We start from the raw sequence: 25,520 nt of genomic DNA, 5'->3' as shown, positions 1-25,520 counted from the left end.
TGGCCCCCACCCAGAGATCCACTTAGCACAAGAGGACAGCTTCCACTCCCTATGATGGCATCTCCGACCTGACCAATCAGCACTCTCCACTTTCTGGCCCCTACCCACCAAATTATCCTTAATAAAACCCAGTCTCCGAATTTTCAGGGAGACTGATTTGAGTAACAATAAAACTCCGGTCTTCCATTCAGTCGGCTCTGCATGAATTAAACTCTTATTGCAATTCCCCTGTCTTGATAAATCGCTCTGTCGGGGAAAAATGAAACGGGCAAAATGAACCCATGGGGAGGCTACACTGACCCTCTGCTGCACATCCCGGACAGCCGTGTTAAGAACCCTTGGTATTATTGTTCCACGCTCCCATTTTACTTAGGTGGATCCTGAGGCCCAGAGTGGACAAAGGGCTTGCCAAGGTCGCAGAGCGCGCAGAGGATTAGAACCCTGACTTCTGTCAAGCACCTGCGGAGTTGGAGACGCCTACGGGCAACGCCCACCTGGCCGGGTGAGTGGAGGGGGCGGGCGAGTCGGAGGGGTGGAGTTTATTCGCGCCCCGCCTCCTTCACCCAGGCTTGGGGGCGGGGCCTTCCTGCAACCTTCGCGGCTCCAACATGGCTCCGCGGCTATGCAGCATCTCTGTGGCGGCGCGGCGGCTGCTGGGGGGCCCGGGGCCCCGCGCTGGGGACGTTGCGGCTGCAGCTGCGGCGCGGTGAGAGCCGGGCCAGGCAGGGACAGAAGCGCGCGGGGTGGGGTGCACGGGCGGGGGCCAGGGACTGGGCCGCGGGGGAGGGGCAGAGACTCCTCTCTTGGAATCTGGGGGTTAGAGGCGGGGCAGGATCAAGGCCTAGGGAAGGGTCTGGGCAAAGAATGGGGGAGGCGAGAAAGGGATGGGTAGGGTCTTTGTCCTGGTTGGGACCGGGCTGTGATGGGGACCTGATGAAAGATGGTGAGAAGGGCAGGTACTGGGCCCTGGAGACTGGGAGAGGGCAGAAGACAGGAGGAGTGGCCCATTCCCAGGCGTAGCTTATGATTTAACACCCACTGGAGGCTTCTGGTAGAGTCAGCTCCTCCGTCGGGAAGTTCGGTGGGAAAGAGATGATGGCAGGGGAGCAGTGGGGGATCCCCAGGGGCCATGGCTGCACAGACCCTTTGTTCCCCCACCTCGAACTGTACAGGTGGGGAAACGGACGGGAGTTGTCCAAGGTCACCCTCCCTGCTGTGCCATGGCATAACCAGATCTGGGACCCAGGCCTGCCAATGCGCCATGCACTTTGCACCCAACTGGTGGCCTCCTGGGAGTGGGAGTCTGGCTGGGCCATGTGCTCTCAGCCTGGGCTTTTGTTTGGGCCCTGCTCTGGGCTGAGCTAGGGATTGGCCTCCCTGACGGTCCCTGAGCAGCTCCTCGCTCCTTGGTCCCCACAGCCCTGTACTTCCCCCATCTGCATATATCACCCTGCACAGTTATGACTTGGTGCTTGTCTGTCTCTCGCTAGACCCTGATCTCATTTTTCTCTGTTTCCCCAGCCTCCCACCCTCAGAGGGCTCAGGACTGTGTATGGTCAAGGAATATTTACCAAAGAAGTGAGGCCACCTGTTCCCCTTCCCCCAACCTGTGAAAAGGAAGCAAGCATCCCTCCTGCCCTGCAGCCCAGGAATGAAGCTGCAAAGTTCTGTTAGAGCCTGCCATGAGATGTTACCGCACAGAGCAGTGGGGGCTTTTCAACAGCTGGGAAAGAGGAGTGGCATAAGCCCCCGACCCAGACTGCCCAGTAATTAGGGAGAAAGCTGACACCGTGGGAAGAGCCTAGAGTTTGCCTGGCACTAACAAATTTAACTCGGAATTTCTAGGTGGGGTGACCTCAGGACTCTTTAAGCCTCGGGTTCCTCATCTGTAAAATGGGAGTAATCAGACAGGAAGTATCTCATAGGGTTGTTGAGGACTAAAGATGCCGTGCTTGGTCGGGTATGGTGGCTCACATGTGTAATCGCAGCACTTTGGGAGGCCGAGGCGGGCGGATCACTTGAGGTCAGCAGTTCAAGACCAGCCTGGCAACACTGTGAGATCCTGTTTCTATAAAAAGTACAAAAATGGCCGGGCATGGTGGCTCATGTCTGTAATCCCAGCACTTTGGGAGGCCGAGGGGGGCGGATCACGAGGTCAGGAGATCGAGACCATCCTGGCTAACACGGTGAAACCCCTTCTCTACTAAAAATACAAAAAATTAGCTGGGCGCGGTGGCGGGCGCCTGTAGTCCCAGCTACTCAGGAGGCTGAGGCGGGAGAATGGCGTGAACCCAGGAGGCGGCGCTTGCAATGAGCTGGGATTGTGCCACTGCACTCCAGCCTCCAGCCTGGGCGACAAGAGAGAGACTCCATCTCAAAAAAAAAAAAAAAAAAATTCTCCATGTTGGTGAAACCCTGTCTCTACTAAAAATACAAACAATTAGCTGGGCATGATGGCTCACACCTGTAATCCCCGCTACTAGGAAGGCTGAGGCAGGAGAATCAATTGAACCCAGGAGACGGAGGTTGCAGTGAGCCGAGATCGCGCTACTGCACTCCAGCCTGGGTGACAGAGCAAGACTCTGTCTAAAACAAAAAAGATACCGTGGTTGTGAAGTGTCTGGCACTTGACAAACATGCAGCAAGTGTTGCTCCTTGCCCCTAGCCTATGTTACAAGCAATTTCTGCATGAGACCCACATAATATTGAGGCTCAAAGGGCTCTGGGAAGATCATCCTTTATGAGCCCTTTGTTTTCCAGATGAAAACATCAAGGTTGGGGAAGGGACAGAATGGATTGGTGGTAAAACCATTTGTGTGGCAAACACCCAGAGGCCATAAAAGGAGCATGGGTCTTAGAGTCAGCCTGCTGCCCCTCACTTAGTAACCCTGGATGAGTTGCTGAACCTCTGTCAGCCTCAGTTTCCTTTTCTGGAAAGTGGGGATGGTGATCCCTGCTTGGTGTTTTTGGCAGGATTGCTGTGAAGACACTTGGATTAATATTTATCAAGTCCCTCAAGGACCATCTTGCAGTTACTTATGCCTTAATTCCACATTGGATACCTGAGAACACTGTCCTGCTGCCCTCAGGCTGCCCCATATCTCTCTGGAGTCACTAGTAGGGCCAGCAGCAGCCCTTCTGGCCTGTGAAGTTTGGGGGCAATGAGGCTGCTGGGGTGGGGATGGAGTGTGGGCTTTTAAATCAAATGGACCTGGGCCAGGCACCGTGGCTCACGCCTATAATCCCAACACTTTGGTAGGCCAGGTGGGAGAATCGCTTGAACCCAGGCGTTTGAGACCAGCCTGGGCAACATGGCAAGATCCTGTCTCTATAAAAAATACAAAAATTTGGCCAGGCACAGTGGCTTACGTCTGTCACTTTGGGAGGCTGAGGTGGACGGATCACCTGAGGCCAGGAGTTCAAGACCAACCTGGCCAACATGGTGAAACCTCATCTCTACTAAAAACACAAAAATTAGCAAGGCCAGAGCTGGTGGCTCCCACCTGTAATCCCAGCACTTTGGGAGGCCCAGGCAGACAGATCACGAGGTCAGGTGTTCAAGACCAGCCTGGGCAACATGGTAAAACCCCATCTCTATTAAAAATACAAAAATTAGCTGGGCGTGGTGGTATGCATCTGTAATCCCAGCTACTCCGGAGGCTGAGGCCGGAGAATCGCTTAAACCAGGGAGTTGGAGGTTGCAGTGAGCTGAGATCGCGCCACTGCACTCCAGCCTGGGTGACAGAGCAAGACTCTGTCTCGGAAAAAAAAAAAAAAAAAAATAGCCATGGTGGCGTCTGCCTGTATTCCCAGCTACTCAGGAGGCTGAGGCAGGAGAATCGCTTGAACTGGGGAGCTGGAGGTTGCAGTGAGCCAAGATTGCACCACTGCACTCCAGCCTGGGCAACAGAGGGAGACTCCGTATCAGGAAAAAAAAAAAAAAAAAAAAAAAAAAAAAAAGGCTGGGTGCGGTGGCTCACACCTGTAATGCCAGCACTTTGGGAGGCTGAGGTGGGTGGATCACCTGAGTTCAGGAGTTTGAGACCAGCCTGGCCAACGTGGTGAAACCCTGTCTCTACTAAAAACACAAAAATTAGCCAGGCATGGTAGCAGATGCCTGTAATCCCAGCTACTCGGGAGGCTGAGACAGGAGAATCACTTGAACCCCGGGGGCGGAGGTTGCAGTGAGCTGAGATCACACCATTGCACTCCAGCCTCGGGAACAAGAGCGAGACTTCGTCTCAAGAAAAAAAAAAATTAGCCGGACATGGTGACACATGCCTATAGTCCCAACTACTCTGGAGGCTGATGCAGGAGAATTGCTTGAACCTGGGAGGTGGAGGTTGCAGTGAGCTGAGATCATGCCATTGTACCCCAGCCTGGGCAACAGAGTAAGACTCCATCTCAAACAACAACAAAAATTAGCCAGGCATGGTGGTGCACACCTGTGGTCTCAGCTACTTGGGAGGATCATTTGAGTCTGGGAGATAGAGGATGCAGTGAGCCATGACTGTGTCACTGCACTCCAGCCTGGGTGACAGAGTGAGACCCTGTCTCGAAAAAAGAAGAAAAAAGAAAGATGAAGCTGACCTAGCATCAGAACCTGGGTTTGTCCAGAGCTTGTGCTCGTAAGCACTAGTTCTGCTGTTGGTGTTAAGGATGGAAAGGACTCCCGATCCCTGAGTGAAGTCACTCTGGGTCAAGGTCTACCATTTCTTTCATACTTTCCAGCTTTCATCATTTTCATGCAAGAATGTCTTAGCTCCTCCTTCGTTCATTTCTCAAACTTGGACTGCGTTCTCACCATGTGCCCAGCACTGCTCCAAGCATAGGGGATACAGCAGGGATGCAACAGAACAGACAAGGATTCTGTCCCGCTAGGGCTGCTTCCAGTTTAGAGACTGACGATAAACAAAGCACATAATAAGCCAAAAAGTATATATATTTTTTATTTTTAATTTGTAGTAGAGATGAGGTCTTGCTGTGTTTCCCAGGCTGGTCTCAAACTCCTGGGTTCGGCTGGGCATGGTGGATCACGCCTGTAATCCCATCACTTTGGGAGGCCAAGGCAGGCGGATCACTTGAGGTCAGGAGTTTGAGACCAGCCTGACCAACATGGTAAAACCCCGTCTCTACTAAAACATACAAAAGTTAGCCAGGTGTGGTAGCACGCACCTGTAGTCTCAGCTACCCGGGAGGCGGAGGCAGGAGAATCGCTTGAACCCAGGAGGTGGAGGTTGCAGTGAGCTGAGATTGTGCCACTGCACTCCAGCCTGGGCAACGGAGTGAAACTCCATCTCAAAAAAAATACAAGAAACCAAAAAAAGGCCAAGCGCAGTGGCTCACGCCTGTAATCCCAGCACTTTGGGACGCTAAGGCAGGAGGATCACCTGAAGTCAGGAGTTCAAGACCAGCCTGGCCAACATGGTGAAAACTCGTCTCTACTAAAAATAAAAATTAACCGGGTATGGTGGCACACGCCTGTAGTCCTAGCTACTTGGCAGGCTGAGGCTGGAGAATTGCTTGAACCTAGGAGGCGGAGGTTGCAGTGAGCCGAGATCACGCCACTGCACTCCAGCCTGGGAGGCAGACTGAGACTCCATTTCAAAAAACCAAAAACAACAACAACAACAACAAAACAACTCCTGGGTTCAAGCAATCCTTCCCTCTTAAAGTGCTGGGATTACAGGTATGAGCCACTGGACTCATCCTAGTATAGCGTTTTAGAAAGTGCTCTAGAACAAGATGGGAGAGCAGGATGAGAGGGCTTGTGGAGGTTAAGGGTAGGAGAACATTGTAATTTCACTGAGAAAGTGAAATTTGTACTCTTGCAAATATGCCCTTGGGGATGCTGGCTTGGAGTTCAAACCCTCCTCTGAGATCTTTGACAAGTCCTTTCTTGGATTTTCCCTGTAGAAAAGAGCTTTAGGGATGGGCTCCACCACCCTGCTCGTTTGATAGATGCGGAAACTGAGGCCCACAGGCAGGAAGGATTAGTTTCCAGCATTCCAGCCCATAATCTCTCTCTTCAGGGCTGGCTATTTGACTGATATTTATCTTGGTCAGTGCTGATGTTAATAAATTACTCAGTCTAGTCCTTTCTAGAGCAAAGGTCTTGGTTGATAAATAGTAGGAGCTGTTCTCACTGCCTGTCTCCCTCCAGGGGAAGCAGCCCCTCTACATTAAAACCAAAGGTCAAGTCCCTCAGTGCCCAACCTGAGGTGGGGGTTGGCTTTCAAGGAAAGAGCACTGGGTTGGTTTTTTTTTTTTTTTTGTTTGTTTTTTTTTTTTTTTGAGACGGAGTCTCGCTGTGTCTCCCAGACTGGAGTGCAGTGGTGCGATCTCCACTCTCTGCAAGCTCCAGCTCCCGGGTTCATGCCATTCTCCTGCCTCAGCCTCCCGAGTAGCTGGGACTACAGGCGCCCGCCACCACGCCCGGCTAATTTTTTGTATTTTTAGTAGAGAAGGGGTTTCGCTGTGTTAGCCAGGATGGTCTCGATCTCCTGACCTCGTGATCCACCCGCCTCGGCCTGCCAAAGTGCTGGGATTACAGGTGTGAGCAACCACACCTGGCCACTGGGTTGGTTCTTAACTCTGCCCTCTGATTTCCTGTGTGGCCTTGGGCAAGTCCCTTAAACTCCCTGGGCTTCTTTCTATTTTATCGTCTCGAGAATGGGAATACCAGTAGTACCAATACTATAAGATCATTGCATAGAGTCAGTGAGATCGTGCAGTTGAAAAGTGTATCCCAGATCCCTGGCTTAGAGCCTCCCTTATTCTGGTCTAAAAACTTCACAGACCACACTACCCATCTAATGATAATTGTCTTTTTGCCAATGAAGCAAATGCATGTACAATGACCGAGACAGTCCATGAAATCAGAAATGCTTAACACACTTTTTAAAATCTTTACAAAAAATTATAATGAATAAAGAAAAATTTAGCCTCCTATTCCTCTTTCCCAGGTAAGCAGTATTAACAGTTTGGGATAAGTCATTTCTCTCTCTTTTTTTTTTCTTTCTTTTTTTTTATTCTGAACATAGAGTCTCACTCTGTCACCCAGGCTGGCATGCAGTGGTGCGATCTTGGCTCACTGCAGCCTCTGCCTCCTGGATTCAAGCAATTCTGCCTCAGCCTCTCAAGTAGCTGGGACTACAGGCACACATCGCCACTCCTGGCTAATATTTTGTACTTTTTTTTTAGTAGAAATGGGGTTTTGCCATGTTGCGCAGGCTAGTCTTGAACTCCTGAGCTCAGGCAATCCGCCTGCCTCGGCCTCCCAAAGTGCTAGGATTACAGGCATAAGCCACCATGCCCAGCCTCTTTTTTTTTTGAGTCAGGGTCTGGCTCTGTTGCCCAGTCTGGAGTGCAGTGGCCCGACCTCAGCTTGCTAAAACCTCTGCCTCCTGGGTTCAAGCAATCTTCCCTCCTCAGCCTCCTGAGTAGCTGGGACTACAGGTGCACTTGACCATACCTGGCTAATTTTTTTTTTTTTTTGAGAAAGGGTTTCACTCTTGTATTCCCAGGCTGGACTGCGATGGCCCGATCTCAGCTCATCGCAACCTCTGCTTCCTGGGTTCAAGTGATCTTCCCACCTCAGCCTCCTGAGTAGCTGGGATTACAGGCATGCGCCACCATGCCTGGTTAATTTTGTATTTTTAGTAGAGGTGGGGTTTCTCCATGTTGGTCAGGCTGGTCTCGAACTCCTGATCTCAGGTGATCTGCCCGCCTTGGCCCCCCAAAGTGTTGGGATTACAGGCATGAGCCACCGCACCCAGCAATATTTTATTTATTGCAGAGACAGGGCTTCAGACTCCTGAGCTCAAGCAATCGGCCTGCCTCAGCCTCCCAAAGTGCTAGAATTACAGGCATGAGCGACTATGCCTGGCCCATTTCTCATTTTTCTTTCTTTTCTTTTTTTTTTTTAGAGACGGACGGAGTCTTGCTCTATCGCCCAGGCTGGAGTGCGGTGGCGCGATCTCGGCTCACTGCAAGCTCCACCTCCCGGGTTCACGCCATTCTCCTGCCTCAGCCTCCCAAGTAGCTGGGACTACGGGTGCCCACTACCATGCCCGGCTAATTTTTGTATTTTTAGTAGAGACAGGGTTTCACCATGTTAGCCAGGATGGTCTCAGTCTCCTGGCCTCATGACCTGCCCGCCTGGGCCTCCCAAAGTGCTGGGATTACAGGCTTGAGCCACTGCGCCCAGGCTCTCATTTTTATACTTATGCAAACATATCACCACTTTGGCCGGCTGCGGTGGCTCATGCTTGTAATCCCAGCACTTTGGGAGGCTGAGGCAGGCGGATCACGAGGTCAAGAGATCGAGACCATTCTGGCCAACATGATGAAACCCTGTCTCTACTAAAAACACAAAAATTAACTGGGCACGGTGGCGCACGCCTATAGTCCCAGCTACTTGGGAGGCTCAGGCAGGAGAATCACTTGAACCCAGGAGGCGGAGGTTGCAGTGAGTGGAGATCTTTATCCATCTCAAAAATAAACACAACAAAACAAATATATCACTACTTTAAGATTATTTAAAAAAAAAAAAAAATTTTTTTTTTTTTTTTTTGAGACATGGTGTCTGTCACCCAGGCTGGAGTGCAGTGGCCTGATCATGGCTCATTGTAGCTTTGATTTCCTGGGCTTCATGCGATCCTCCTAAGTCTCTCAAGTGGCTGAGACTACAGGCATGTGTCACCACACCCAGCTAATTATTGTATTATTTTATTTTATTTTTATTTTTTTGAGACAGAGTCTTGCTCTGTTGCCCAAGCTGGAGTACAGTGGGCTTTGGGCATGATGCAAGGTGGATTTGGGGTTGATCCTCTTGGCAAGAGGTGGCAGTTGTGTGACCCAAGTAGAGGACCTCTTGGAAGGGGGATGAAGTGGAGGCAGGGAGGCTAGAGAGAGAAGTGGGAGGTGGGGCTGCCTCTCCTGGCCTCCTGAGGCTCTGCAAAGCTTCAAGAAGCCAACTGGGCAGCTGGAATCTCTGTAGAAAGGAGCTGGCTCCAATAGCATTTCACACTCTGGAGCTACCACAGGACTCCGTGGCCCTGTTCCCAGAAATGTGGGTCACTGGTCTAGGGGAGCAGGACATCCGAGCAGATGGAATTGCTGGGGCTCCCCCCCCACCTCCACACGTCCCCCTCAACTCCTCTGTCCTGCAGTTTCTATTCCAAGGACAATGAAGGCAGCTGGTTCCGCTCCCTCTTTGTTCACAAGGTGGATCCCCGGAAGGATGCCCACTCCACCCTGCTGTCCAAGAAGGAAACCAGCAACCTCTACAAGATCCAGTGTGAGTGGCTGCTGAGCTGACCAAGCTCTGCCCTTTCAGGGGCTCTGGGGGCCTGTGAGGCTCCAGGATGGAGATGGGAGCAGCTGTCCTGGGACCCCTGGCCTTGATTTGCTCCCCTTACCCCAAGTTCTTCGCTGTGTACACACCCTACCTCACTTCTTGTTCTCTGTCCTCTGTTGCAGTTCACAATGTAAAGCCCGAATACCTGGATGCCTACAACAGCCTCACGTGAGCATCCTGCATCCATACATCCCAGCCACTGCTTGGGTGGGGACCACACTCTCAGCAAATCCGCAGAACATTTTCCACCTTGTTTTTTTTTAGAAATCCAGGAGATGTAGATTTCTTTTATTTCTGCCTTTTTCTTTCTTTTCTTTTTTTTTTTTTTTTTTTTTTGAGATGGAGTTTCGCTCTTGTTGCCTGGGCTGGAGTGCAATGGTGCGATCTCGGCTTATTGCAACCTGTGCCTCCCAGGTACAAGCGATTCTCCTGTCTCAGCCTCCCAAGTAGCTCGGATTACAGGCATGCGCCACTAAGCCTGGAAAATTTTTTTGTATTTAGTAGAGACAGGGTTTCACCATGTTAGGCTGGTTGCGAACTCCTGACCTCAGGTGATCCACCTGCCTTGGCCTCCGAGTGCTGGGATTATAGGCATGTGCCACCGCGCTTGGCCCCTTTTTCTTTCTTTTATTTTTCTTAAAAGAGATGGTCACCGGGAGGCGGAGGTTCCAGTGAGCCAATATTGCGCCTGCACTCCAGCCTGGGCAACAAGAGCGAAACTCCGTCTCACACACAAAAAAGAGACATGGGATCTCACTTTGCTGCCTAGGCTGGTCTCAAACTACTGGGCTCAAGCAATCCTCTTGCCTCAGCCTCCCAGTGTTGGGAATACAGGTGTGAGCCTCCATGCCCAGCCAGGATGTAAATTTCAGAGTTGGAAGTCCTGAGGGCCCTTTGCCTAGCTTCTGCATTTTTGAGATGGAGAGTCTGAGGCCCAACCGCAGGGTCTGCAGTTTGAACTGAGTTTGAACCCTTATCTCAGAGGCCCTGATGGCTATGTGAACCTTGCCCCTCTCTGCACCCCTCCCACAGGGAGGCTGTGCTGCCCAAGCTGCACCTGGATGAGGACTACCCATGCTCACTCGTGGGCAACTGGAACACGTGGTATGGGGAACAGGACCAGGCAGGTAAGGCGCTCACCTCCCTAGTGCCATTGCTACCTCCCAGCCCTGGCCTCCAGCACCTTTCACACCGGGCTGTTCTCCACTCCCTCTCCACAACAGCACCTGGTGGGGCTCTTACTAAAACCTCATCACCTCACTCCTCTGCTCAAATACCTGTCCTGGCTCCCCTGTGCCCTCAAGGTGACCTGTGAAGCCTGTGAGTCCTTCCCGGCCCCACCCCCAGCCTCATGGCGCCAAATCCTCCTTGCCTCGCTGTGCTGTCCCACCCAGGACTCAGTTCCTCAGATTGACGGTTTCACTCTTTATTTATTTATTTATTTATTTTTTATTTTTTTATTTTTTTGAGACGGAGTCTCGCGCTGTCACCCAGGCTGGAGTGCAGTGGCCGGATCTCAGCTCACTGCAAGCTCCGCCTCCCGGGTTCACGCCATTCTCCTGCCTCCACCTCCCGAGTAGCTGGGACTACAGGCGTCCGCCACCTCGGCCGGCTAGTTTTTTGTATTTTTTAGTAGAGACGGGGTTTCACCATGTTAACCAGGATGGTCTCGATCTCCTGACCTCGTGATCCGCCCGTCTCGGCCTCCCAAAGTGCTGGGATTACAGGCTTGAGCCACCGCGCCCGGCGGTTTCACTCTTTAGTTCCAGACTACTGCTCATGCTCTTTCTTCTGCCTTAAGCATTACTTCTTCTTTGCCTGCTTTACCTGGATCACCGTCTTTTGTTCTTTTGTTTTTTTTTTGAGACTGAGTTTCACTCTTGTTGCTCAGGCTGGAGTGCAGTGGTGCGATCTCGGCTCACTGCAACCTCTGCCTCCCCAGTTTAAGCAATTCTCCTGTCTCAGCCTCCTGAGTAGCTGGGATTACAGGAGTGTGCCACCATGCCCAACTAATTTTGTATTTTTAGTAGAGACAGGGTTTCACCATCTTGGTCAGGCTTGTCTTGAACTCCTGACCTCAGGTGATCCACCTGCCTCAGCCTCTCAAAGTGCTGGGATTACAGGCGTGAGCCACCGTACCCGGCCTTTTTTTTTTTTTTTCTTTTTTTTTGAGACAGGGTCTCGCTCTGTCACCCAGGCTGGCAGGTAGTGGCACAGTCTTGGCTGACTGCAACCTCCATCTCCTGGGTTGAAGAGATTCTCCTGCCTCAGCTTCCCGAGTAGCTGTAATTTCAGGCATGTGCCACCACTCCCAGCTAATTTTGTATTTTTAGTAGAGATGGGGTTTCACCATGTTGGTCAGGCTGGTCTTGAACTTCTGACCTCCGGTGATCCACCCGCCTCAGCCTCCCAAAGTGCTGGGATTACAGGCATAAGCCACCACTCCCAGCCTTTTGTTTTTGAGACAGGGTCTTGCTCTGTCACACAGGCTGGAGTGCAGTGGTATAATCTTGGCTCATTCGAGCTTCAATTTCCCAGGTTCAAGCAATACTCCCACCTCAGCTTCCTGAGTAGCTGGGACTATAGGTGGGCTCCACCATGCTCGGCTACTTTTTGTGTTTTTTGGTAGAGACGGGGTTTCTCCATGTTGCCCAGGCTGGTCTCTAACTCCCGAACTCAAATGATCCTACCTCCTTGGCCTCCCAAAGTGCTGGGATTGCAGACGTGAGCCATCGTGCCTGGCCTTTCATTTTTATTCATTTTAAAATTTTCATTATTTATGTATTTATTTTTGAAATCAGGTCTCGTTGCCCAGTGGGGAGTGCAGTGGTGTGATCACGGCTTACATAGCCTTAACCTCCTGAGCTCAAGCAATCCTCCTACCTCAGCCTCCCGAGTAGCTGGGACCACAGGTGCATGCCACAATGTCCAACTAATTTATTTTAAATTTTTTGTAGAGACGGGGTCTCCCTATGTTACCCAGGTTGGTCTCAAACTCCCAGGCTCAAGCAATCTTTCCATCTTGGCCTCCCAAAGTTCTGGGAGTACAGGCATGAGCCACAGTGCCTGGACTATTCACTTTTCTATTTTGGCATAGATGTCACCTCCTCCTGGAAGGCTGCTGAGATTTCCTCCACCTGGGCTGGGTCAGGCACCTTCCCTAGCTCTCCAGGCCTCAGTAATTACCTCCTCATGCCCTGATCACGTACCCCTATAGCTGCCTGTTTAGTTGTCTGTCTCTATATATAGGTGAATCCCCAATATGCAGTACATATTTGTGGAATAAATAGGGGTTCTTCTTCTCTAAGCTGGTGTCTTACAGTCCCAGGGGCACCCCTAGCATGCCCCATCCCACCCTAATAGACACACCAAAGTTGGTACCACCTATAAGAACCCACACATGAATTTGGCTGACTCACAACATCTCAGCCACTCAAAGGGACCTCAAATTTAGACCCACACTGTCCAAAATGATAGCCACTAACCACATTTAGCTATTTATTTATTTATTTATTTATTTTGAGATGGACTCTTGCTCTGTACTGTCGCCCAAGCTGGAGTACAGTGGCGCAATCTTGGCTCACTGCAACCTCAAGTTGTTCTTGAACCTCAAGGGTTCAAGTGATTCTCCTGTCTCAGCCTCCTGAATAGCTGAGATTACAGGCACATGTCACCACACCCAGCTAATTTTTGTTTTTTTGTTTTTTTGTTTTTTTGAGACAGAGTCTCGCTCTGTCGCCCAGGCTGGAGTGCTGTGGCCGGATCTCAGCTCACTGCAAGCTCCGCCTCCCGGGTTCCCGCCATTCTCCTGCCTCAGCCTCCGGAGTATCTGGGACTACAGGCGCCCACCACCTCGCCTGGCTAGTTTTTTGTATTTTTTAGTAGAGACAGGGTTTCACCGTGTTAGCCAGGATAGTCTCGATCTCCTGACCTCGTGATCCGCCCGTCTCGGCCTCCCAAAGTGCTGGGATTACAGGCTTGAGCCACCGCGCCCAGCCTTTTTTTTTTTTTTTGAGACGGAGTCTTGCTCTGTCGCCCAGGCTGGAGTGCAGTGGCGTGATCTTGGCTTACTGCAAGCTCCACCTCCCAGGTTCACGCCATTCTCCTGCCTCAGCCTCCCGAGTAGCTGGGACTACAGGCGCCTACCACCACAACCGGCTAATTTTTTTGTATTTTTAGTAGAGACGAGGTTTTACCATGTTGGTCAGGCTGGTCTCGAACTCCTGACTTTGTGATCCTCTCGCCTCAGCCTCCCAAAGTGCTGGGATTACAGGTGTCAGCCACCGCGCCTGGCCTATTTATTTATTTTTTTGAGACAGCATCTCACTCTGGTTGCCCAGGCTGGAGTGCCGTGGTGTAATCACAGCTCACTGTAGCCTTGACCACCCAGGCTCAGATGATTCTCTCACCTCAGCCTCCCAAGTAGCTGGAACTACAGGTGTGCGCCACCACAGCCAGCTAATTTTTTGTATTTTTAGTAGAGACAGGGTTTCGCTATGTTGCCCAGGCTGGTGTTGAACTCCTGGACTCAAGCAATCCATCAGCCTTGGCCTCCTTGTTTGTTTGTTTTGTAGAGGTGAGGTCTTGCTATGTTGCCCAGGCTGGTCTCAAACTCCTGAGCTCAAGTGCTCCTCTCCCTCCTCAACCTCCCAGAGTGTTGGGATTACAGATCTGAGCCACTGCATCTGGCTGATCCTGACTTTTTAAAGCCTACCCAACATTTTTTGTACCTTGAAGTTCAGTCCCTCACATAGAGTCAGCCGAATCATGTTGAGCTGTACCCTGGGAGTAGGGTTCAGGAATCTACATTTTAATAAACTTGTAAGAACCATTGATCCATCTACTACAGGGAGCACCGTAATTGTTAGACAATTCCTTCTTCTTGGCTGGGTGCGGTGGCTCATGCCTGTATCCCAGCACTTTGGGAGGCTGAGGCGAGTGAATCACCTGAGATCAGGCGTTCAAGACCAGCCTGGCTAACATGGTGAAACCCTGTCTCTACTAAAAATACAAAAATTGGCCAGGTGTGGTGGCTCACGCCTGTAATCCCAGCACTTTGGGAGGCTGAGGCAGGCGGATCACAAGGTCAGGAGATTGAGACCATCCTGCCTGACACAGTGAAACCCCGTCTCTACTAAAAATACAAAAAATTAGCCGGGTGTGGTGGCGGGTGCCTATAGTCCCAGCTACTTGGGAGGCTGAGGCAGGAGACTGGCTTGAACCTGGGAGGTGGAGCTTGCAGTGAGCCGAGATCGTGCCACTGTACTCCAGCCTGGGCAACAGAGTGAGACTCTGTCTCAAACAAAAACAAAAACAAAAACAAAACAAAAAAATACAAAAATTAGCTGGGTGTGGTGGCACGCGCCTGTAATCTCAGCTACTTAGGAGGCGTAGACAGGACAATCTCTTGAACCCAGGAGGTGGAGGTTGCAGTGAGCTGAGATCGCGTCACTGCACTCCAGCCTGGGCAAAAGAGAAAAAGAAAGAAAATTCCTTCTTCTTGCCAGTGATATTGTCCTTGTAACTTTTCTCCGTTAATCCATTTTCCACAGGTCAGCATTCCTGGTTTTGGTAGATTTCCATCCATACAGTACTTTTGCCATTTCCTTTCAGAAAGAGGCCTTTAAACCATAGGGTCAGGCCATTTTGCAGATGGGAAAATCAAGGCACAGATGGAATCAAAAAGCAGGTGAAGGTCAGGCTGGGGATGGGGATGGGAAGTTAACAAAGTCTGAGCTTCCAGACCGATGGCAGCCAGCCGCCCTTAGCTTTAGTCTGCCCGTGTGATCCGCTGGGGACCTTCTTCCGCTGATTCGCCCAGCCATGCTCACAGGATGGCAAAACTGTTTCCTTTCTTCTCCTCCACAATTAATTAGGTTTCTTTGTTATTGGGAGTTAATTAGTTTCCCCGGGCGGCCAACATACCACAAACTGGGTGGCTTAAAATAACAGAGGTTTATCCTGTCACAGTTATGGAGGCCGGAAGTCACAAATCAAGGTGTTGACAGGGCAGGGCTGTCCTTCTTCCTAAGGCCTTAGGGGAGAACCCTTCCTTGCCTCTTCCAGTTTCTGGGGATTGCTGGAAACTCTTAGTGTTTCTTGGCTTGTAGACTTGTCATTCTAATCTCTGCCTCTCTCGTCATATACTGTTCTCTCCGTGTGTCTCTGTCTTCACACAGTGTTCTCCTGTGTCCAGATCTCCCACTTCTTATAAGGACACCAGTCACTGGACTCAGGGTCCACCCAGTATAATCTCATCTTAGGTTGATTATACCTACAGACACCTATTTCCAAATAAGGTCACATTCTGAGGTTTTGGGTGGACATAAATTTTTAGGGGACATTGTTCAATTCAGTGCAGATAATATGATTTTTTAAAATTAATTAATTAATTTATTTATTTTTTGAGATGGAGTCTTGCTCTGTCACCCAGGCTGGTGCAGTGGCCCGATCTTGGCTCACTGCAAGCTCCACCTCGCGTGTTCATGCCATTCTCCTGCCTCAGCCTCCCCAGCAGCTGGGACTACAGGCGCCCGCCACCACGCCCGGCTAATTTTTTGTATTTTTAGTAGAGACAGGGTTTCACCATGTTAGCCAGGATGGTCTCGATCTCCTGACCTAATGATCCACCCGCCTCGACCTCCCAAAGTGTTGCGATTACAGGCATGAGCTACTGCACCCAGCTCCTAATTTTTGTATTTTCAGTAGAGACAGGGTTTCACTATGTTGGCCAGGGTGGTCTTGAACTCCTAACCTCAAGTGATCTGCCTGCCTTGGCCTCCCAAAGTGCTTATGGGCGTGAGTCACTGCGCCTAGCCAATAATAGGATTTTTATAAATTCTTTTTTTTTTTTTTTGAGACAGAGTCTCGCTCTGTCATCCAGGCTAGAGTGCAATGGCGCGATCTCGGCTCACTGCAACCTCTGCCTCCCGGATTCAAGTGATTGTCCTACCTCAGCCTCCTGAATCGCTGGGACTACCAGCACATGCCACTATGCCCAGCTAATTTTTTTGTATTTTTAGTAGAGATGGGGTTTCACCATGTTAGCCAGGATGGTCTTGATCTCCTGACCTCGTGATCCGCCCTCCTCAGCTTCCCAAAGTGCTGGGATTTCAGGCGTGAGCCACTGCGCCGGCCTAGGATTTTTATAAATTCTAACAGTACAAAGAGTTTTCCATGCAAAGTAAGCATCCCTCCTGCCTAAGGCCTCACAGGCCTCCATGCTGTGTCACAGGGGCATCTACTGTCAATGTCTTTTTTTTTTTTTGAGATGGAGTCTCGCTCTGTCGCCCAGGCTGGAGTGCAGTGGCCAGATCTCTGCTCACTGCAAGCTCCGCCTCCTGGGTTTATGCCATTCTCCTGCCTCAGCCTCCCGAGTAGCTGGGACTACAGGCGCCCGCCACCTCGCCCGGCTAGTTTTTTGTATTTTTTAGTAGAGACAGGGTTTCACCATGTTAGCCAGGATGGTCTCGATCTCCTGACCTCGTGGTCCGCCCGTCTCGGCCTCCCAAAGTGCTGGGATTACAGGCTTGAGCCACTGCGCTTGGCCCAATCTCTTTTTTTTTTGAGACGGAGTTTCGCTCTTGTTGCCTAGGCTGGAGTGCAGTGGCGTGGTTTTGGCTCCCCGCCACCTCTGCCTCCTAGGTTCAAGCGATTCTCCTGCCTCAGCCTCCCAAGTAGCTGGGATTACAGGCATGCACCACCACACCCGGCTAATTTTATATTTTTAGTAGAGACGGGGTTTCTCCATGTTGGTCAGGCTGGTCTCAAACTCCTGACCTCAGGTGATCCAGCTGCCCAGGCCTCCCAAAATGCTGGGATTACAGGTGTGAGCCACTGCCCCGGTCTACTGTTAATCTCTTAAATCGCCATTAAGAGGTGATGCATAAATTAGCATCTCTGGATGTCCTTGCCCCCTCAACACATGAGGTAGCATACCACACAAGCTCTTCTGTTCCTTGGTTCCTTTTTTCAATTCACTGTCTTGGAATGCTCCATATCAGCCCATCAGTTCTCCCCTGTCCTTTTGTCCAGTTGCTCCTCCAAGGTCTGGTGGTCTTCCTTATGCGTGCCACTGCTTCCAGGGTACAGGACACATCTGATCTTGTTGCTATTTAAGGAAGGTGGGGTGGGAATATTATTCCCATTTTCAAGATGAGAACATTGAGGCCTAGAGCCATCCAAGGCTACTGGGCAGAGCTGGAGCTCAAATTCAGGTCTCCTAGACTTGTGTCTGGGATCATCCTCTCCCCAGCATGGTCTTCCACCAAGGCAGAGGGAACTCAGAGGGTCTTGCTGCTACAGGGAACCAGACTACCTGCCTCCCCCATCCCCACCACATATATACTTAGCCAACCTTGGGGAGGTCATCTGCTGGGGGTCCCAGCAGCCCACTGACCTATACCTCTCACCCCCAACAGTGCACCTGTGGCGATTCTCAGGCGGCTACCCAGCCCTCATGGACTGCATGAACAAGCTCAAAAACAATAAGGTATGTTAGTGGCCACTCAGCACACCTCTCTGGATGTTGGATGCAGCCCAGCCCTGTGCTGGGGTCTCCTCTGCCACCCCATGAGGCACACTGTCAGGATGGAGGACACTTCCTGGTAGCCGTGCCTTTACCACCATGCCCACAGGAGTACCTGGAGTTCCGAAGGGAGCGGAGCCAGATGCTGCTGTCCAGGAGAAACCAGTTGCTCCTCGAGTTCAGCTTCTGGAATGAGCCACAGCCCAGATTGGGTCCCAACATCTATGAGCTGAGGACATACAAGCTCAAGGTGCCTCCCTCCGACCGACCCCCTCCTGCCCCCCAACTTCCCTGCTGCAATGCTGCTTTCAGCTGTCCCAACACCTAGACTGGGGCTTCTGGCTTCTCCCTCCCTATGGGCTCAGAGCAGAGTTGTGTACACATGTGTGCAAACATGCATACCAGGGCCTGAGTGAGTCAGGGCCTGCAAATGAGGCCAAATGGCTGTTGGAGCTTAGGAGGCGGGGAGACAGGGTAGTTTCCCTTCCTTGCCTGGCTGCAATGCTATGAATCTGAGGTGGGGGCTCATTCCCATCATCCCTTTGGTTCTCTTTCAGCCAGGAACCATGATCGAGTGGGGGAACAACTGGTAAGTGGCAGCACCAGGACTGGGGTTGGGGGGGTACCCTGCTCACCTGCCCCACCAAGGCCCCTGGTGGGCCACCTTTTCCAGGGCCATATCACAGGGAACTCAGTACCCTCTGCCCCTCATGGATCTGGGAGAAGGATCCAACCAGGAGGTGAGGATCTCCTAGAAGATTGTGAGCCCTCCGTTGGTAGAACACCCCGCCATCAGCACTTTCCCTCCTGTGGGATGTGGCCAAGAAATCAGCCTCAGTACCCTCTGCACCAGCCCTGGCTTCTGCCCCATATTATTCGGCCTTCTCCAGGGCTCGGGCCATCAAGTACCGGCAGGAGAACCAGGAGGCAGTGGGCGGCTTCTTCTCACAGATAGGAGAGCTCTACGTGGTGCACCATCTCTGGGGTAGGTTGAAGACCTTCCAGGAGCCTTTTGTTAGTTCTCTTTCTCTGTCATCATTCTCTGTAGCCAATGGGGTTGCATTAGTGTCCTCAGAGAACTTAATGTTCTAGCAGGAGACACTATCTTAGATGTAAAGTCACAAAAAGATCAATTTCAGATTATTACAAATAATATTTATAGAAAACAGGCAAGGAGGCCAGGTGCAGTGGCTCATGCATGTAATCACAACACTTTGGGAGGCCGAGGTGGGCGGATCACAAGGTCAAGAGATTGAGACCATCCTGGCCAATATGGTGAAAACCCATCTATACTAAAAATACAAAAATTAGCTGGGCATGGTGGCGCACGCCTGTAGTCCCACATACTTGGGAGGCTGAGGTAGGAGAATCACTTGAAACCAGGAGGTGGAGGTTGCAGTGAGCCGAGATCACGCCATTGCACTCCAGCCTGGCAACAAAGCGAGACTCTGTCTCAAAAAAAAAAAAAAAAAAAAGGCAAGGAGAGATGATGATGAAAAACACAGGGGATCTACATTGGTCTACATAGACAAAGAATGCCTCTCTGAGGGAGTAAAATGTAAGCTGAGGGGTAAAATGTAAGCTGAGAGCTGCAGGATGAGAAGGAGCCTGCTGTGAATTGCTAGGCAAAACCATTCCAAGTAGACAGAGCAGCACGTGCAAAGGCCCTGTGGTGGGGAAAGGCCTTCGGGGTTTTGAGGTATGGCAAGGAGGCCAGTGTGGAGTGAGTAAGGAAGAATGTGGGGAGATGGATCAGGAGAGGGGGAATGAGTTGGGATTTATTGTAAATGCAATGAGAGACTGTTTCAAATAGCAGTGACATGACCTGATTTTTGTTCTAGTATGATTTCTCTGGCTGCTGGCTGCTTTGTTAAGGGTGCTTGGTAGGGGAGCAAGAGAGAAAGCAGAGCTTTAGGAGGCCATTACTCTAGTTCAGGCAGGAGGGGATGGGGCAGTGGGATGCTGAGAAGTCCACAGATTCGTTAGTCTAGAGGTGGAACCAACAGGATTTGTGGATGAATTGCCTGTGTGGGGCAAGAGAAGGAGAAGGGCATTCCAGAAGAGCTCCCAGGTTCGTGCTTGACCTGCTGTGTGTTGTTTACTGAGTCTGGGAGGTCTAGGGAAGGAGCAAGTCCGTGGGGTCAGGAACGTAATCTTGGCCCTTGGAATTCTTTCTTTTTTTTTTTTTTTTTTGAGACTGAGTCTCACTCTGTCACCTAGGCTGGAGTGCAGTGGTGCAATCTCAGCTCACGGCAACCTCCACCTCCCAAGTTCAAATGATTCTCGTGCCTCACGCTCCTGAGTAGCTGGGATTACAGGCATGCAGTACCATGCCCGGCTAATTTTTGTATTTTTAGTACAGACAGAGTTTTGCCATGTTGGCCAGACTGGCCTTGAACTCCTGGCCTCAAGCAGTCCACCAGCCTCGGCCTCCCAAAGTGCTGGGATTACAGGCGTGAGCCACCACACCCAGCCAGAAGTGTTACATTAAAAATGCTGACACACGAAAGTAGAGACGTCAAGTAGGCAGTAGATGGATATAGGAGTCTGGAGTGCTTGGGAGTGTTTGCGACTAGAAATATAAATGTAGGCAATATTAACATATGTACTGATTGGATGGATTATTAAAGCAGATAGGGTTTGCTAACAGTCCGAGGGAGGCATCTAGGGAGGAGGAGACAGCAGGGCAGGGTTTGGGGGGCAGTGGGAAGAGGGCCCTGTGCTGGGTGAGGGATCCGATCCTCTGTGCCTGAGAAATGAGTCTGTGCCTTTCTCACAGCCTATAAAGACCTGCAGTCTCGGGAGGAGACTCGAAACGCTGCCTGGAGGAAGAGAGGCTGGGATGAGAATGTCTACTATACAGGTGAGTGAAGACTTTGGAGGTCTTCTGCTGAGAACCCTGTCTGAGGATGGAATCCCCTCTGCAAGGAGATCTAGCCTTTCTTGATTACCTCCAGTGATGGGGAACTCACTTTTAAGACAGTGAGTTAGTGGGTTTCTATCCCAGTGGCACACTCCATAGGATACCAGCAGGCCTAGGTGAGTGCTCTAGGGGATGATAACACAGCCAGGGCCACACCTCTGCCTAGGAGATGTGGATTAGCGAACGCCCATTGTGACCTTGGGCATGGTTCTTCACCTCGCTGAGGCTGTTCCCTCGTCTATAAGATGGTGATGGTGATAGTGCTTCCATCAGAGCGCTGTGAGGGAAGATTCTACAAACTGTTACTTTTTATTTTATTTTATTTATTTTTGAGACAGAGTCTCACTCTGTCACCCATGTGGAGTGCAGTGGTGTGATCTTGGCTCACTGTAACCTCTGCCTCCCAGGTTCAAGCCATTCTCCTGCTTCAGCCTCCCAAGTAGCTGGGATTACAGGCATGTACCACCATGTCCAGCTAATTTTGTATTTTTAGTAGTGACAGGGTTTTACCATGTTGGCCAAGCTGGTCTTGAACTCCTGACCTCAGGTGATCCGCCTGCCTCAGCCTCCCAAAGTGCTGTGATTACAGGCATGAGCCACCACACCCGGCCCACAAACTCATTTATGAAAAGTGCTTTCCCCAGTGTTTGTTGCAAAGGAAGCATGCAGGAAATGTTTTTGAACAAGGTTTTTGTTTTTGTAGAGACACAATCTTACTTACAGTCGCCCAGGCTGGTCTCAAACTCCTAGGCTAAGCAGTCCTCCCACCTCAGCCTTCCAAAGTGCTGGAATTATAGGCATGAGCTACTGTGCCCAGGTTCAAACAAGTTTTTTGCTCAAGGTATTTGCCACTTTGCTAGGAACCCTGAAACCACCTAGAGTCAGTGGGTGTTAATTGAGCTCTCACTGTGTGCTGGGAACTGTGGTAGGTAGGTGGTTGAGGGGCCCATAAATGAACAAGAGCTGTTCTTGCCACTGAGGAGCTTACAGTGATCACTTACCAAGTGGTATGAGGGAGAATATGTCTGCTGAAGGAGGTAGCAGGAGCCTTGCTATTCAGTGTGGTCCCAGCTGGGTATGGTGCCTCACAACTGAAATCCCAGCACATTGGGAGGCCGAGGCAAGAGGATCACTTGAGGCCAGTAGTTTAAGACCAGCCTGGGCAACACAGGGAGACCCCATGTCTACAAAACATTTTTTAAAAATTAGCAGGACATGATGGTTCCCACCTGTAGTCCCAGCTACTTGGAAGGCTGAGGTGGGAGGATCACTTGAGCCCAGGAGTTTGAGGCTACAGTGAGCCATGATTGTGGCATTGCACTCCAGCCTGGGCAACAGTGAGACCCTATGTCAAAAATAAAAAATAATAAGAAAAAAACCAACAGTGAGACCCTATGTCAAAAATAAAAAATAAAAAAATAAAAAACAGGACAGGCACACTGGCTTACACCTGTAATCCCAGCACCATGTAAGGTCGAGGTGCGTGGATCAGTTGAGGCCAGGAGTTGGAGACTAGTCTGGGCAACATGGTGAAACCCCATCTCTACTAAAAATACAAAAATTAGCCAGGCGTGGTAACTCAAGCCTGTAATCCCGGCTACTCCAGAGGCTGAGGCGCAAGAATTGCTTGAACCCAGGAGGTGGAGGTTGCATTGAGCCGAGAACCTGCCACTGCACTCTAGCCTGGAAGACAGAGTGAGACCCTGTCTCAAAAAAAAAAAAAACAAAAATTAAAAAACAAAACAAAATCAAGTGTGGTCCCAACTGACAATATTGGCATCCCCTGGGAGCTTGTTAAGAATGACAAATCTCGGCCGGGTGCAGTGGCTCACGCCTGCATCCCAGCACTTTGGGAGGCCAACGCAGGCAGATCACCTAAGGTCAGGAGTTCTACACCAGCCTGACCAACATGGAAAAACCCCGTCTCTACTAAAAATACAAAATTAGCTGGGCATGGTGGCACATGCCTGCAATCCCAGCTACTTGGGAGGCTGAGGCAGGAGAATCGTTTGAACCTGGAAGGCGGAGGTTGCAGTGAGCCGAGATAGTGCCATTACACTCCAGCCTGGCAACAAGGGTGAAATTCCGTCTCAAACAAACAAAGAAGAATGATAAATCTCAGCCTTCCTGCAACCTACCGAATCAGAATCTGCACGTTAACAAGAACTGCCAAGTGATTTGTATGCACATTAAAGTTTGAAAAGCTCTGAGCTGGAGGAGAGTCTAACCTCCTGGATGACCTTGAGCTGACCTTCTCTAGGCTGCACCCTCCCCATCTGTAAAACAAGGCAGTTGGGCTAAATCAGTGTTTTTCTTTTTTCTTTTTTTTTGAGATGGGGTTTCACGCTCATTGCCCAGGCTGGACTGCAATGGCCTGATCTTGGCTCACAGCAACCTCTGACTCTCAGGTTCAAGCGATTCTTCTGCCTCAGCCTCCCCAGTAGCTGGGATTACAGGCATGTGCCACTACGCCTGGCTAATTTTGTATTTTTAGTAGAGAGAGGGTTTCTCCATGTTGGTCAGGCTGGTCTTGAACTCCTGACCTCAGGTGATCCGCCTGTCTCGGCCTCCCTAAGTGCTGGGATTATAGGCATGAGCCACCATGGCTGGCCAACAGATAACTATTAAAATTTAAGAAAATGTTACTCTCATCACCACTAAAGTCCTATCTTATCCCATAATTTGAGGGATCTGGTGCTCTTCATGGGCCCTTTCAGGAGGGCAATAGGACATTCCTGTCGCAGCATCTGGGACCTCCTTCTGCCCACTCAAAGGCCAGCATGTTTGGGTGGGGCCAGGGAAGGTTGTTGGCTTGCTTGAGCCCCCTGTGTGACCTCTGCCTTTCTCTCTCCTCAGTCCCCCTGGTGCGACACATGGAGTCTAGGATCATGATCCCCTTGAAGATCTCGCCTCTCCAGTGATGCTGCCTACACCTCCACCTCCTTCCCCTTCTCCCTCAGGCAACCCCGATAGACAGTGGCACTCCCGGTCCTGCTATCTTGGTTTTGTCTTGGCTCTGGGAGGACTCTGAGGGGCAGTGCTCAACTCAGACAAGGGGGAACTGAAGGCTGACAAGTTCTGAGGATTACAGCTCTGCCCAGGCCCTTTCCACTTTCCCTGCCTGCCTCCTTCCCCCTGCTAGAAGTAGTTTCTAATTTCCCTGAATGAAGGATAGCGATCTTTTAGGCCTTCTTATATGTTCTAGAATTCCTCATCTCAAGGCCACAAGTCCCCAGTTATCACCCTTGGAAATCCTCCGTTCAGCTTAGTTGCACAAAAGGTAACATGTCCAGTGGCTAGAGGTGGGGTGGGAAGACAGGACCCCAGGCCAGGCCCTAAGGAATTCCCTGGTCTCCACTGGGCCACCCACTTGCTGGACAGTCTGAGCCAAGTCCCTCCTGTTGGAGAAAAGCCTGGAACTGCCAAAAACAAAACAAAACAAAAACCTCATCACCATGGTCAGGAGGAGGTCCAGACATCCCACCCAGATAGGCTGGGGAAAGGGATGGAAGCCAGGAAAGATTTAGGGGCAGGAGACAGACACGTAACAGGAACTCAGAAGGTAGAACTTAGAATTCAGAACTTGGGTTTCAATTGTAGAATTTGGAATCTGGAATACAGAATTGGGAAGAAGAACAGAGATGACAAAAGACCATTTGAAGAGAGGTTCCTAATACTAGACAGATGGAGAGTGGCTTGGCTGTTTCCCCCTACATATTGGGGTTGAAAACTTAAATGTGTAGTTCCAGTCCTTCTTTTTTTTTTTTTTTTTTTTTTTTTGAGACGGAGTCTTGCTCTGTCACCCAGGCTGGAGTGCAGTGGCCGGATCTCAGCTCACTGCAAGCTCTGCCTCCCGGGTTTACGCCATTCTCCTGCCTCAGCCTCCCGAGTAGCTGGGACTACAGGTGCCCGCCACCTCGCCCGGCTATTTTTTTGTATTTTTTTTTTAGTAGAGACGGGGTTTCACGTGTTAGCCGGGATCATCTCTCGATCTCCTGACCTCGTGATCCGCCCGTCTCGGCCTCCCAAAGTGCTGGGATTACAGGCTTGAGCCACCGCGCCCGGCCATGTTCCAGTCCTTCTATGCAGAAAGTCTCTCCTGCCCTCCCTCCTTCCTGCAGGCAAATGTACCACCTAGGGCCTGTTCTCTCACCCTGTATTCTGTCTCCCCTGATTGACATTCTGTCAGCCCAACCCTCATTCTGCAGGGCCACCTGGTGTGTGGAGGGGGGGTCAGTGACTCGGCGGGGTCTCCTCAGTGACCCCCATACCTCATCATGAACCCTTGGGTAGCTTGATTCTGCCTCCCATCCAGGAAAACTTGTGCTGGAGTTGCTGATGGAACCAATTAAATATTTACTATAAATCGCAGTGTCTTTTCTTCATCTGCAAGGAACTTTAGCAGGTGCCTGAGGCAGGGCACAGTAGAGCTGGTGGGCTTAGTCCCACATGGCAGATCTACCCTCCTGGAGGGTACTGTGTTCTTGAACTATTCTCAACAGTCAGTACTGGCTGGGCACAGTGGCTCACGCCTATAATCCCAGCACTTTGGGAGTCCGAGGTGGACAGATCACTTGAGTGAGGTCAGGAGTTCAAGACCAGCCTGGGCAACATGGTGAAACCCTGTCTCTACTAAAAATACAAAAATCAGCTGGGCATGGTGGTGCATGCCTGTAATCCCAGCTACTTGGGAGGCTGAGGCAGGAGAA

General features: G+C 50.8%; 1 protein-coding gene across 2 annotated transcripts; it reads left to right on the top strand.

Moving 5' to 3' along the window:
- The first annotated feature begins 577 nt into the window (after positions 1 to 577).
- Positions 578 to 25,177, top strand: LOC105487259 (nipsnap homolog 1). Of its 2 annotated transcripts, none has more exons than XM_011750675.2 (10): positions 578 to 706; positions 9,174 to 9,301; positions 9,484 to 9,529; positions 10,394 to 10,488; positions 17,782 to 17,852; positions 17,998 to 18,138; positions 18,446 to 18,477; positions 18,779 to 18,873; positions 20,668 to 20,751; positions 23,668 to 25,177. In XM_011750675.2, exons 1-10 carry the CDS (start codon positions 609 to 611, stop codon positions 23,730 to 23,732), a joined length of 855 nt encoding a protein of 284 aa, XP_011748977.1. In that variant the 5' UTR covers positions 578 to 608; the 3' UTR covers positions 23,733 to 25,177. The 2 variants fall into 2 exon arrangements, with proteins under 2 accessions (XP_011748977.1, XP_011748978.1); XM_011750676.3 differs by lacking the exon at positions 578 to 706 and adding an exon at positions 877 to 1,578.
- The last annotated feature ends 343 nt before the right edge of the window (positions 25,178 to 25,520 follow it).

Source organism: Macaca nemestrina, chromosome 15 (assembly GCF_043159975.1).
Source record: "Macaca nemestrina isolate mMacNem1 chromosome 15, mMacNem.hap1, whole genome shotgun sequence".
Taxonomy (NCBI): domain Eukaryota; kingdom Metazoa; phylum Chordata; class Mammalia; order Primates; family Cercopithecidae; genus Macaca; species Macaca nemestrina.
This window is presented reverse-complemented; position numbering and strand designations above follow the sequence as displayed.